We start from the raw sequence: 16,123 nt of genomic DNA on the forward strand, positions 1-16,123 counted from the left end.
ACATTTATTTTTTTTACACGATCGTTTAGATTTGGTTACTTCAATCTAAACGAATCTAAACGATTTTTTTTCAAGATTCTTTATACACAATCTTTTAGATTTTGTTACCTTAATCTAAACGACGTAAAAAAAAGGAAGAAAAAGAAGAAAGACAATGGAAAGAAATCGCAGTGAAAAAAAAAGAAGAGAAAAAGAAGAAAGACGATAGAAAGAAATCATATTTGATTGCCCAAATCTAAACGATGTAAAAAAAGAAGAGGAAAAAAAGAAAGACGATGGAAAGACGATAGAAAGAAATCGTAGCAGAAAAAAAAAAAAGAGGAAAGAAAGAAAGACGATAGAAAAAAATCGTAGTGGAAGAGATAAGATTGACAGAAGGGCAAACCTGAAATATTTAAAAAAATAGCTAACTTTATGGGTTTTATTACACGGGCGGTAAATATATTAGTAGTTTGTTATATTTATGAAAATTTCTCAATGTAGTTTCATTTTCCAACACATACATTTATTTTCTTAGAATTTTCAAGTAATAAAATGAAGAATAAGAAAAAATCACATATAATGATGGATTCATGGGTTACATGTGAAAAATGTAGATATCAAACTTCATTATTAAATTGACAATGGTTCACCGTAGTTTGGATTGACTTAAAAATATTTTTTAAGAAACGACTCATTTTTGTTTAAACTCTTTTTCTTGAAAATCAATTAAAAATCTATTTTGAGTGGCTTCTAAATATTTCTAGTTTTTTTCAAATAACTTAATTTTTAAAGTGTAATTCAAACGCACCATAATTTATTATAGTTGATGCAAATTTAGCCTCAATGTTTTTGAACAACATAATTGGATGTGATTTCAAAATGATTAAGATCGCACTTCTTCTTCTCTCTCAATAGCATTTTTTTTAGTTCCCATAAGAAAACCTTGGAATTCAAATAAATCAAAATTTTAGAAACTAACTTTGGTTAATCGTTAGGTTTGAAAATTTGGCTTCATTTTGAGTATAGTAGGAAAAAAATGTAAAGACTAACAAAACAAATAAAGTTATTGGTAAAAATAGGATTTATAGTTTTAATTTTCAAGTCAAAGCGAGCACAACTTAAATTATATTTATGAATGTGTTAAAGATAAAAAAGATTGTAGTTTGAATCTTCCTACCCGTATTATACTATAAAAGAAATAAAATTAGAAACAAAAAATTGAATGGCCATCGGTGTACATAAATAGTTGGTTTTATACATATTTATAATTGAAACTTTCCGATTGAACTAGGGTCAAATTTATCCAAGTGAAAACATAATAGATTAAGTGGGAATAAAAAAACCAAGTCACATCTGATTACTTTTGGTAGTAATTATTTGTGTTCCACATGTGTATTGACATACATCAAAACTGTAATAAAATAGAATAATCAGATTGTGCCTAAGAATTACGTTGCATTGTTACCATTAGCATCATAGTTTTTATTAAGGTTATCATCATTGTTACTATTACAACTGAAAAATTATCTACTTACCTCTTTACTATTTCCTTTTCCGTTATCAATTGACCCTCAGAGATAGATGTAGCAATATATATGAAATAAATTAATAATTTTAAGTAAATAAGATGATTGAAGCTATTACGTTTGCATTCAAATGAACTTTCATTGCAATTGATCGTCTAAACGTGACGTATAAGATATATATTCCATTTTATACGGTAACCCTTGAAAAAAAAAATCCATACATATAAATTATTGGAAAAAAGTGTATATATATTCAATAAAGATATATATATATATATATATTATAATAGCTTATTAGGGTTTAGGTTTAAGTAGTTTAAAGTGAAAATAAAAAATATATATATATATTTGAGTTTGTTTGGTCAGACCACTTTTAAATTTAGGAGCAGTATATTTAAAATGATATCTCAACAAAAGAAATATCCTCAAATTAATACTGCTAGAGATCACTTGTTGATTTCTTTTAGTGCACCGGCGAAAAAGAGTTTAATTGATGTGCTGTATGCTCACCATTATTTGTACAAACAAGAATTGTTAGTGAACTTATCGTTGAGAACGATTTGGGCTTTTGGCCCATTAGAAAAATGGCGTATCACATTGGAGCATTTTAAGTTAGTTAGATTATAGAAAGATTTACAGAAAATATATAGTTTCACTTACTATATTCTACAAATATTCTAATCTAATTTTCTTCACTACCATTTTCTATATTTTAATACGGTTTTAACTTTAACATTAACATTAATTATATAAAATTATATACTATATATTTCTTTATTTACATTATATCGATCATTATTATCCATTTATAACTTTTTAATTATTATACTTATTAATGTAAAACGTTAATTATTAAAGGAAAAACGTTACCTTATATAATTTATTTTCATTTATTATCGAATAATATATCTTTTAATATGGAAATAATTTTTAATAGATCTTGATTAAATTCGGTACTAAATATTTCATCTAAATTGTTCATCCACTGTCTAAATCATTTAAATTGTTCATTCGCCACCATCAACTTTTTCAATTTCCTCACCGGTAATTTCTATAGTCATCCAGTTTCGTTCTTCACCAATTCCGGTACATCCAGTTTCATTCTTCACCGATTTCTATTTTGTCCATCACCGATTTCGGTTTCGTTCTTCACCGATTCTCAATTTATTTTGTCCTTTCGTTCTCCTCATACTTCTCGTTAGTTGTCTTCCCCAATTTCTCATATTTTTTGATACTCCATTACATCGTAGTTTTCCTAGTACGTTTACTCTTATATTTCGAAATATTTGTTTTAGATATATACCACTTTATATATATAATAATGCATATATTTTTACATACAATTGCTAAAGAATATGATATGTCTGTTATGTGATTTAGTGTATATACACCCCTTCATGTATACAATAATACATATAAATTGACATACAGTAACTGATAAATATGATATGTGTGTTCAGTGATTTAGTATATATATGCTCCTTCTTATTTACTGTAATATGTATATATTGACATTCAGTAACCAAAGAATATTATATATTTGTTCTGTGATTTATTATACATATATCTGTCCCTAAACATAAATTATTAGTGACATATATTTATAATGTTTTTTGACAGGATGGCCAAAATTGCAGTCTACTTCAATGGTTTTTTCAATGAATCGAACAATTACGTTAGTTTTAGTGTGTCCAAAATAATAGTTAATGAACATATGTGCTATAAAGAATTGTACACTAGCCTTAGATCCAAGTTGGACAGTTTTATTGATTTGAACAATATTGATATATACATTTACCTAAGTCCTATAGAATGTGTTAAAAAGAATTTGTTATTTATTGTGTTTTTTACTTTCAATTCTAATGTTTAATATATGTTATATACATAATATTATTACATATACGATAATTTTCCATTATACTTTCAAATTCAATTCTTTAATTATCCTTTAATTTCGTAAATATTCTATATTTACCAATAATGTTTACATTATTTTTCATAGTTTAATAGTTGAAAATTTGCATTGCACTATAATATATATAATATTATTGCAAATATACTTAACACAAACACTTTATCACATTTTCAATTTTTATATATATCCAATTCTAATGTATAATATCCATCATATACATAATATTATTAAATATATACAATATTAAATCAAATGTAACATATTCATCCCAGTCAATGAAAAAGTGGTTGAATGGGGAGGATATGTTAAATTGATTTATAAATAGTATATATAAAATAATACATTGTATATTTTATGAATGAAAGGTTGTATTTTCAATTTGTTAAATTAGTTTATGTATTTTATTTCAAATATTCATATTGTATGTAAAAGACAATAAGTTATGTTTGAAACAATAGTGATTACGTATGAAGGGTAGTATATTAAATATAATAAATTGAGGAACTTTGATTAGTACGCAGGAAATTTATGGAAAATATGGAAATAAAATAATTGAACTAAAAAATGGAATATGAATATTTCAAATAAAATTCAAAAACAACATACTAAAGTCTAATAATTAGAAGTAAAAACTAATTCAATAAGGAAAACTTGCATCTCTTTCGGTTATGGCCAACACGTCCACAACGGTCACATTTAACGCGTCTCTTGAACTCCATTTTAGAAAGAATTCTAATCTTCTTTGGTCGATCAACTGAACGTTTTACATTCGGTGGAAGGATGACAATTTCAATTTCTTTATTATTAAATATATGCAGTAGTATATTCGTAACAAATCATAGAATATAAATGTATTATGTAGTAGTATATATGTAATAAATAAAAGAAAATACTAATCGAATTGAGAAAAAAACAAAGAAAACGATACGAAACATGAAAGAAAAAAAACTAAACTACATGTGTCACTAAATACCTGTTATTGTATATATACAGATGTATATACTGATAACATCATCTGTGTATGCAGTGATATATAATGAAATTCAACTACAATTTATGTATTATTGAATATATACAGTAGTATATATATGTAACAAAGCACAGAACATAAATATGAATAAGATGTATATATCTGATAAATCACATATTAGAAGTATATTAAACAGTGGTATATGAATGTATATATTGTTCACGAAAACTTTACTAAACAAAAATATGAATAAGATAATCGGAACATGTCGTAATTATTGAATATATGCAGTAGTATATAAATTGAGTAAAAATATGTGTATGTATTATTGAATATATGCAGTATTATGAATGTAATAAATCACAAAACATAAATGTATTATTTAGTAGTATATGTGTGAAAAATCAAAATAGGAGGAACACTACCGAAATATGTGCTATGAAACGGAAGAAGAAAGAACAAATTTTTGAAAGAAAAAAATATATGCTGCGAAACGGAAGAATAAATAATATACGAAAAAAAGACTAACCGTATACAAGAAGCAAATCAGAAGGGAATAAGAAAGAACATATCTTTTTTGTAATAGAAATGGGAGAAGAATATCAGTGCCAAAATTGATGATTGTGAGAAAATAACTTTTAGTTGGACATGAAATTGAGAATATTTATTTTGTAGGATAATTAAAAATATTATTACCATATAAGATAATAATTTATACCATATTTAAATCATTCAAAGATAATAAATATTACATTAATAAATATATATATATATATATATATATATATATATGTAATAATTAAAGAAGTTACACTTGATATAATAAATATAGTGGTTGATAATTAAGGAAAATAGTGTTCAAGATTAAAGAAATTTGGATAATAAGGTAAATTGACATTCTTTTGTGAAAAATGTTAGCTCCATTTAGGACTTTTATGAAATATATTAGAAATAAAGGTCCGTTGTGTAACATCATATAGCAATTTAGGCTATTATAGTTGAAAGCCCTTGATTAAAAGGTCAAGGAACAGTTCAAAAAAGAGCCATTAGACTCAAAATATTACCATATATACAACATTTTAAAAATATTGTATATTTGGTAAAAAATGTTAAAGTCTATCACTAATAGACCACACTAATAGACCATGTTGCAAGTATTGGTCTATTAGTGATAGACCATAAAATTCTATCCGCAATAGAAGTTTATCAATCCTAGACTATTCTATATTTATAATTTTTAGAAACATTGCTAAATACTTAATTATTATTTCTAAAATTACTATCCATTATAATTACCTAAATGTTGATATGTACTAAAGCTTCCAAATCCACTAAGAAGGGATGCAAATTGTAACTTTGGTGGTAGGGTACAATCTTTCTTCACATGTGAGGGTTGCCACCATCACAATTTGTCGATCCTTAAAATCTTTTCAAAATCTTAATTTTTTTAGAAGCAACCAACGAATAGTGATTAGGGAAGAAGGTCATGCCGAATTTTAATTACCTTAAGGTAGCAATTTATCTTTCTACCACACAACTAAAGTATGATTGGTTTTAAACTTCCAAACTTTACAATGGAGGGAGAATGATGTTACAAACTAAATGGTTCGCTATAATCATTTTCTTTTTAGTTTGATAGTAATTTTACAAGAACTCAAGTTTTTAATATAAACTCGGATAATCCATATTTCTATATATGATATTTCTTGGCTTTTCATTAAATGATATATAGTTAGTTTTAATATATGAAAGGATGCGAAGAGACTTGAAATGTGTCCTTGAATGTCCCCTTTCAAGGTGAAAATTCTCATGAAACGACGTGGTACGTTTGAGGACACCCATCCAAGGGAAAATATCCATTTTGACACATATGCCCCTTGAAATTTTACAACTAGATCAAGTATGTCTTATCCTAAAAGGAGGTCTAAGTACTTGTGAAAAAAACACTCATGCCAACTAATTCACAAGAAAAAAACCATTATATATATATATATATATATATATATATATATATATATATATATATATATATATTACATTTTAACAAACGTTATATGGTCAATGGATTGTTCGATAAGAGACTAGTCGAAGTGCACATAAGTTGACCCAACTTTCATAATATTCATTAAAAAAAAATCACTTCCAAAAACACACGTATTATAATTATTATTTCACCATCATACCATCCTGACAATTAGGTTTTCTATATAAAATAAACATACACGAATGCGAATACCTAATTATCAATCTAGAATCTTAGACAAATCGACCCCAATCTGATCCATGCATAAAGAAAACCGCGTGCAAGTGAAAGGGTGCAATAAATTCATGAAATAATGGTTCAAAAGTAACAAAGCCCTCTGTATTGAAATATATAGATGGGCCAAATCATAGCATATCTAAAGTAGGCTTAAAAATTGAATGCAGCTGGTAGGATGTAACATTATTGCAATGAATTTTTGTGGGTGTATGTGTGTATTTGTGTGCACTAGTTTTTATTTTCACACTCAAAAGTGGCCACCACTACCCACATGCATTTCTCTGTTTAACCCCAAATCATTCAAAGATTTTGTTTCCTCTCTTGGATCTTCCCTTTAAAGGTCCCATGTGGAAGAGACATTGGGATATTTTCATTGAAACTTCCATTTAATTCTCAAATGTTTACAAGCCACACTTGTTAGGCCATCCATTGCCCTACCTCTTCCTCTTAGGATATAGGTTGAATTATAAATTCAACTTTCTATACGAATTTAGTTTCTATAGTTTTATAAAATTCCACTACGAAGGGAATGAAGGTGGTTTTATCAAACTTATGTATAGGTTATTTAATTATGAAGTTTGATCCTACAATTTAGATTAAATTCTAAATGGTTAATGTTATGAAATCAACAATTAAGGGATAATATATATATATATATATATATAAAGATCTATATGGTTCACTAATAGTGTGTTAACTATGTTCATGAAGCGGCGAGAGAACTTTAATATTAGAGAATGTTTTTTGACTTCAAACGACACCACTAGCTTGATTAGAGAATGTTTTTTTTAATGCAAACGAGACCATCGTACTTTGTTGTTTGTAGCGTCACGTAGCGAATTCAAGGCAATCTAACAATTAAAATTATAGAGCAGACTAAAAGTCTATAACAATTATTTTATGTTGGGCAATATTGGTTTCTAGTAACATATATGATTTACAAAACCACCGCCAAATATTTTGCATTGATTTTTTTTAGTTAGGGTCGATACCCTAAATCTCGTGATCTTATAGTTTGTAATTGTATTGTACAAATGTTTTATTTATCTAATAAAATATAGTATTTTATCTTATTTGAAATTTAGTTGCATTAACCCACAAAACCAATAAACTAACATTTAAGGTTGTTTTTTGTAACCTAAACATATATGTGTGGAGGCATATAGGTGGATCAAGTTTAAGTGATAACCTAAACGGTCTGTAGTAGATGGATAAGGTTGGATACCTTATCATGGTGATACTACGATCTGCTTTGTGGTTGTTACAATTGTTCTAAAGTGTAACAAATGATATAATATCCTAATCATTTATGTTGAGACACTAGAACAGGGGTATTCTATACAAAGAGTTTGTATAAGATCGGACCATGAAATGATCAATATCTCTCTTATTAACACCATTACTAGAAAAGACTACATTTCACCAAGATAACCATAGGTGACTTGACCTGAATCCTAAGTGAGTTGTGAGCTCCTGCCCTATGAAGGCGGTCCTTTTATCTGCATGGGTGAGAGAGTGGCCTATGTCGCCTACTCAATATGCCTATCATTTTTAGGAATTCGTTTGATTGGGGAGCTGAGAACACAGTTATATAAGAAGGAATTCACTTCTTCTCTATAGATAGGAGCAAGTAGAGAAATTACTATTTTAAGGGTTGAAGAATGTGGCACCACACCCTCTATTGGCTCAAGAGGAGTTTAGCTCTTTTAAGGATTGAAAAATGTGGCACTACACCCTCTCTTGGCTTGAGAGGAGTTTATAACTTACTGTTCAATAGAGTGATTAGTGGTACTTGAGGCGTTAGATGTAACTATAAGGGACAAAACAATAATTTTAGCCTAGTTGTACTTATGAGCGATTTGTGAAGGATCATTGGACTGTCGATTGGTTATATTTAATAGACATAAGAATATATTTACAATAAGAAGAGTGCAATTGTTAGTCTTTAGTGGAATAACTGATAGTTAACGAATGAAGATTAATTTAATTAGATTAATTTAATTAAAAAATTTAATCGTGCTTCATCAACAACTAAGTTGCAATGTCTTTGTGAAAGTGTACTGCAATTTTTTTTTCTTCTAAATATATATATAATATGAGCGAGAGAATCTAACTTTTAACATTAAGATGGATAGTACTAATCTTTTTACGAGTTAAATTATTTTAATTTTGGATGCTGCAATAATGGTTTAATATAAGTGAAATGGTTATAAAACAACATTTTAAAACTCATTGCAAGTATTTTTATATCCACAAATCAAATATAATGACCAAATTGAATTGACCGGTCAAAGTTGACCACACGAGAGTGGATAATTATTGGATGTGTTATTTACTAGAGTTTGTCATTAGAGGAGGTCCTCAAAATTGATCCAATGAAGGTAGTCGTTGAAGTATGTCACAGAGTGAGACGACTATAGCCATTAGTGGTGATCAATTGATATAATTATTAGAAACTCATAGAATTGAAACGAGTTTAGGTGAATTAGGGGTGAGTTGGGTAGAATAGTTTAAAATAACCAACTCAACTCCATCAACATTTTAAATTGGTGGGTCAAATATTAATCGACTATTAGGGGAGTTGAGTTGGTTATTAGTATGAGATTGTAATAGTTTATATTTTGAGTAAAGACTAAACTAGAATTGGACTATAACAATATGTGTTTGAGGTATATATTATTTTAATCAACATTCACCTTTTTTATTCTATCATTTTATTATAGAAGAATGGTCCCTTAAATATCACATTTTTTCAGTCAAAATCAAATGATTAAAGCATATATTTACAGTTATGAGATAATTTTTTTTATTACACGCAAATTTATACCAATCTATTTAGGATGGATCACAATAGATCAAGATAGATTAATATTTGTATCTATCTATATCATGATAGACACAAATAATAGTCTGTAGTTTGTCACAAATAGATTGTGATATTTTATTGTATTTATAAATATTTCTAAAATTTTTGTTAATTAAAATATTCTTCCTAAATTTTTGTATGGGAATTTATTTACTTTTCCATAAAATTATATAAAAATATGAAAACAATCATTTTTCTACAGTTTTTGTTTATTAATTTTCGAAATAAGATACGAGAAGAAAAGGAAAATATCCGTTTGGTTCACACGTTTAGGATTTATAGTTTTTCATTTGATGATTATATGTTTTAAAATGTGGTCTCAAAAGAGTTTTTATGTGCAATTTTGTTTGATTTTCTCCGCTCGAAGTCTTTCTAATGAAGTCAATTTACAAAGACTATTAAATACTATGATCAAGTTGTCGAAGGTGATTGTCAAACTTGGTTGCAGAAAGGGAAGTCGTTAGAGGTTGGCACAGTCAAATCTGGGAGTCGGTACTAATGGTCTTTGCTGAAGTTGATCACATATAGGTGGTCATTGGAGTTAATCACATAGGTGGTCGTTGGAGTTGGCTACTAGAGGTAGTCCTTGAAGCTAATTGTCGAAGGTGCATTAGAGGTGGTATTCATTAGAGGTGGTATTCATTAGAGGTGGCTGCATAAGTGATTGTTGAAGTTGACCATGAAAGTAGTCGTTAGAGCTTGTTGCTCAAAGTGGTCTTCGATAATCGAGTTGGTTACTGAAGTTTGGCACCAAAGGTGGCCGTCCAACCAACTGAGGTGATTGTCAGAGTCGATTGTTGCGTACATCACAATTGGTCACCAATGGGTTGAGTTATCAATTATATTAGACTCGTCGCAGAGAGATAGTTGTTGATTACTTTAACCATTAAGTTGTAAACAATTTTATGGTAACAAAACACGGATTAAAGTAACCTTAGTCTCTATTATTTTAACACATGCTCAAACACTAAATATATGCTATTAATATAGACCATAACCCTCTTCAAATTGGAGTCTCGTACTCCTAATTATTTCCAACTCAACAAGTCAAACTTGATTGACTCAAGTTATAAATGACAAAACTATTGAAAATATTTACTAAACATAACAAAGTTTCAACGATAGCCACTGATAGAGTCTTTTATTAGTTTATGTCAATGTCAATAATAGTTACTATTAAAAGTTACATATCAATATTTATCATCGATATAATCTAAAATTTTGCTACATTTTAACATAGACTAAACAAATAACAATTAACCTTTTAGGTATTTATATCATTATATGTATGTATGTATGTATGGTGGCCACTTTGGGCATATCATCTCTGTTTGGATAATAGTTACTCATTAAATCGAATCACCATGAAGAGTTCAACATATAAATTTTGATGCCACGTTTAAATATATTGTTAGATGATCCTAACTTCATAATCAAAACTTTTTTTAAAAACATATATCTATCCTTTTAATATTTAATACTAAAAGATAAAAATAAAATCATGAGAAAATAATTACTTTTAGTCACTAAATTTTCAACACCAACGTTTAATTTGTTTCCATCCTATGAGTAATACTTTTTTTTAAAAAAAAAAAAAAAACTATTTTAAATTCTAACATGACAGTTTGATGAAAAGTAATGATATTTAAAGAAGAAGAGTGAAATGAGATATGCAGAGTCTCACTCTCTCCTAAAACAAAATAATATATGTTTGGCCTATTTTTAAAGTCACATATTATATAATAAGGCTAAGAATTTGAACTTTGACATGTTTTATAGCTACTAACATTATTTGTATTTTTAACATGAGCTTGATTCAATAAATTTGTTGTTTCAAATTCCAAGTTTGAGGTTGATAAGAAAAAAAAAAAAAAAAAAAAAACAAACAAGAAACAAAAAATTCTATTTAAAAAGCAACGTTTGTGTTTGATTAATGATATATGTTGACTATTTGGTGGGACCTTCCTTATAAAAAATATTTATTTGTTTAGAAAATATTATTTTATCAAATTAAGAAAGTTTAGCTTATGAATATTTTCTTACAAAAATATTATTTTGTTCTAAAAAAAAATAATCTTGTTAAGGAAAAATTTTATTTGACAAATATATTGTTCATCAAAATATTGTGTGGCATAAACACTTATATATACATCGAGATTGAAGCAAAGCAATACAACACTCAAGCATCCCAAGATTAATAAGCTAACAATCTTGTGTGTTTATTCTGTTAAACTTCTTTAACTGATCCATTAGTTGTATCATTTGTTGATTAACTAAAGGTTCATTAACTTTACTGTTGTTGACGCTTTTTCCTTGTTTTATCATTATATATATATTTGCAAAGAAATAATTGGTATACTTACTAGGGTTTTGCCTAGTTTGATAACAATTTTACTTCTATACAACTATAGTGACTTTTTTTTTCATCAAGAGTATTCTTTTTTTTCCTTTAATTTCTTCAAATTTAGTTATATTCCATAACATTTGTTACTTGCAATTAGATAACATTGGTTTCATCCTAAAAACTAAGTTAGCAACGAGAAAAATAACACATTTTTCGTGTAAAAAAAGCAAGGCTCATTGATTTTTCCAATTGGGAGAGATCTTCAACATGCCCCTTAAAATGGTCTCTTAAATCGAAACCCAATTTTTTAAAATGATCTTAAGATCTTCACCATTCTTAAATCGAAACCCCATTTTTTAAATTGGATCGAATATCCTTTTGAACTTTTTAGACTTTGATTAGATAACATGTTATTTCATCTTAAAACTAATCGAAAATAAGAGGAATAACTCATTTATCATTTAAAAAGTATAAAAGCAGTGTAAGATACCTTTAACAAATGTAAGGAAAAAAACTAAAAAAACAAAATTATTACAATGAATTCAATACAAAGACTACAAAACAAAGGAAAAAAGATCCTAGAAACGAAAATTGTAATCAAACAATCCGAGGTCGGGACCAAACCCTTTTTCAAAAGAGTTGATTGAGGACAAACAAATAAGTCCACAAAATGGGAGAAAAACCCAAAACCAAAGTTTAGTGAATAAAATTGAAAGAAAAAGAGAAAGAGAAGATATACATATAATTTGTAGTAAAAAAAAAAAAAAGCTAGGAAATAGCATAAATGAGTTGTTTTGATTTGAAATGAGCAAAGAGAGAGAGAAAAAAAATCTTGTAGGAAGAGTAAACAAAAAGATGTACATTTTTTTTCTTTTCAAAATCAGCATATATATATATTCAATCAACTTATCAATTCAATTTTAAAGTTAGAGATTCGATCGTCACAAATCAAAATCAAGATAGGGTAAAAAGAAAACGTTTTTATTTGTTTTAAGAAAAGGAAGAATTGATGATATAGAGAGAATATCATGTGATGGCATTTAAAGTGGGGCAATGGTGTTTTTGTTTGGTTATGCACATGGCCAAAGGGTCCCTCCTCAGGTAGGTTTAAGAACCCTAAGGAAAAGCCATGCATGTGAAGCCATGTGAATCTCTTTCCATATTAAAACCCAATTCTTTTTTATTATTAGAAAAAAAAAAAAAAAAAAACTCTTCAAAAATATAACATGTCTGTTTATTTTGCTTGACAACATTTTCTGTATGAAATTAATACTATTTTTTTTATAAATAGTATTTGTTTTTATTTTTAGTTTTCTTAATTTTATAAGTTTTTAGTCATAGTGAGTTATTTTTCATAATTTTAACTAATTTTAAATATTTATTTAAAAATAAATGTTGAATGTCTTAAATCTAAAATATGACGATACTTCGAAGGATGAAGTACGAAAGTTTTATTTAAATATGTTTTGGAAATATTAAATTTTAACCCTACGGTTTAGAGAAGTGCATTTAACTACGAAAGTATGATGTTGTATTTTGAATTATTCTCTATGATAAATGATTCTCCCTTTCTATGTGCACATTGCTAACAAACTAAATTAACTCTACGTGGATTTTCTATTGCTTTCCGTTTTCATTTTTCTTTTTTGTTTCCTTTTTTTTTTTTTTTGGATAAGATTTTTCACTTTTATTCCAACTATATCAACCACCACTCTTTTCTATTTGTTTGAAATTCTCTTTCAAAGTCTCTCCTTTTATATGCTTCAATTTTTTTTGTAACATAAAAAAGAGAGTACTCATTGTCTTCTTCAAAACCCGTCAATATAACTTTTCTTTAATTTCTTGTTATTTCTTCAAATTTTGTGTGAAGAAATGGTAAGGAAAATTGTGAGGAAAGGAAGAAGGGTGTTTTCCATAGAACCAAACAAGGTTGCATACACAATGTTTGCAAGAAACTATGTCAAACATTTGATGACATCTTTAGTCAAAATTTCTCATCAACAACAACAACAAAATTTTCAGAAACTTGTGAGGTTTGAAGTTGACATGGCAATGGCTCAATCAGCAAGTGAATTTAGTTGGGGAATTGCTCTGAAAAAGAAGCTTCTTCAAAGAGATGATCAACAAGAAGTACTTGGCAATGGCAGTGAAAATGGTTTTGATTTTTCTCTTCAAACAATGAAGAAAATTTCTCATAAAAATTTAGGAAATGAAGAAGAAGATCATCATGAAGATGAAGAAGAAGAAGAAGAAGAAGAAGAAGAAGATCATCATGAAGAAGAAGAAGAAGAAAAAAAAGAAGAAGAAGAAGAGAAAGAAATGGAAAATGGGTTGATGAAGCTGAGGAAGATCATACCAGGTGGTGATGATTTTAGTATTGGAGGTAATAATTTGGATGAAGAAGATGATTTGTTGAAACAAACTGAAAGTTATGTAAAATGTCTTGAGTTGCAAGTCAATGTTCTTAGAGGTTTGGTTGAAACAAACACTTTTTTTTAATTTTTAAATTTGTGGGAAATTGAAACATTTTTTTAGCAACATATATATATATGAATTTTCATCTATCAATTTTTTTTTAATCTTCTCACTTAATTAAATCTAAAAATTAGTTAAAATGATATAACATAATTTAAAAATAGTTAACATGTATTATATTCTTTGAGGTTATGAGTTAAAATCCAATAGCAAAGTGAGTCTCAAATGAGAGTAAGAGTGGGTATAATGAATAATTCTTGTACCATTGTCATACCTACTTCTTTCATTAATTTTTAGGTTGAATATTTTTTACTAAGTGGGTCCAATTGTGTTAAAAAAAAAAAAAAGAATATATAGAATTAGACTACCGATACTTTTGTTCTTCATTCTATATTACACTTTAGAGTTATAAACTGCTTATGGATATACATACTCTCCAGGTTGAAGTATCTTGTTTTCATGTCATTAATAGGATTCAACAAGCAACATACCGACGTTTCTTTTTAGATTAAATGTTAGAAAAATGAACTGATATATGGTTGGATATTTTCCTAGCTTGTATGTGTTTTTATAAAATATTGGAATCCATTTTTTAAATATTAAGCCTATTTAGTTTGTTTTATATTCTCCTATTTAAAGATGTTTGGAAGATTATTATAAAAAGAATTGATTGTTTGTATGGTTGGATTCCAATGACTTTTTGAACCACAATTTTGGAAGGTTGAGGTGCACCAAAATGATATAGAAGTCAACCCCTTTGACAAATATATATTGTATAAAGAATGTGTGTGGTTGGATTCTCTTGTCCATGTCACTCACTCACCAATCACAAAAATGTCAAAATAAACTAAATAAAAATATTAACACACATTTTCTTAATTTTAATAAATTATTAAAAGGGCCAAATAATATATATGATATATATATATATATATACACCCCCACCATCTTTGATTATTGTTTATTCAATATTTCAATCAATATCCACCTCTTTCTTATCAAATACAAAAATAATTCAACCCTTAAATCAATATTGAAATGTTTTGAAATGTTTGAATTTGTTGTATCAAGTTTCCAATGACCAAATATGGAGTCTCGTGTTTATGATAATAATGACTTTAAAGAGAAATGTTCTATATAAATTGGGACATTTTCAAAAATTATAAAATAGTGAAACTGTTTACGAGATACAATAAAATCTATTAAATTCTCTATTTAATCTTTTTTTTTTTTTTTACTATATTTTGTAAATAGATTTTGCTATCTCATAACAATTCTTCGGTCTCTAATTTTAGAGATATAATCATTCTACAATTTTGTAACTAATAAAAATTACTATCTCTCATAGACATAGCTAATGTTAGAATAAATGATATGTGATCATTCACGTAGAGTTGCATTGTTGCATAAATGAAGATATCATTTAGAAAATAACTACATTAATTAAAGAAGAGAGCGACTATTCAAATGACACAAATAGTCTATAAATACATCTCTTCTTCAAGTTACTTTAAAGAACTTTTTCATCATTTTTTTTTTCCTTCATAGAATATTTTTCCATTTCTTTTGTAAACTTGTTCGAGTTCGGTTTATTTTCAAAGAGTATAGTTTGTTTGATCTTGTAGACAATGTGTTGATTCTATAAGAAAGTTAATTTGTTATATCTTGGGAGACAATTACTTATGAAACTTAAGCACTAAAATGAATAAAATTGTCTTAAGAAGTCGTGATTTTGTTGGTCCAAATTTTATTTGATATACTAGTTAGGTTCTATATACTTTCTGA

The 16,123-nt window shown here is 27.3% G+C and overlaps 1 protein-coding gene across 1 annotated transcript; it reads left to right on the forward strand.

Annotated features, from left to right (window-relative positions):
• The first annotated feature begins 13,609 nt into the window (after nucleotides 1–13,609).
• On the forward strand, nucleotides 13,610–14,431 carry LOC103492789 (transcription factor bHLH146). The gene has a single exon (XM_051085384.1). The coding sequence runs from the start codon at nucleotides 13,736–13,738 to the stop codon at nucleotides 14,360–14,362; it is 627 nt and encodes a 208-aa protein (XP_050941341.1). The 5' UTR covers nucleotides 13,610–13,735; the 3' UTR covers nucleotides 14,363–14,431.
• Nucleotides 14,432–16,123: the final 1,692 nt, after the last annotated feature.

This window comes from Cucumis melo, chromosome 5, assembly GCF_025177605.1.
Source record: "Cucumis melo cultivar AY chromosome 5, USDA_Cmelo_AY_1.0, whole genome shotgun sequence".
Taxonomy (NCBI): Eukaryota; Viridiplantae; Streptophyta; class Magnoliopsida; order Cucurbitales; family Cucurbitaceae; genus Cucumis; species Cucumis melo.

Bases quoted from the DNA above. Each gene is read 5' to 3' on its own strand.
- LOC103492789 (XM_051085384.1), top strand. From the start codon at position 13,736: ATGGTAAGGAAAATTGTGAGGAAAGGAAGAAGGGTGTTTTCCATAGAA.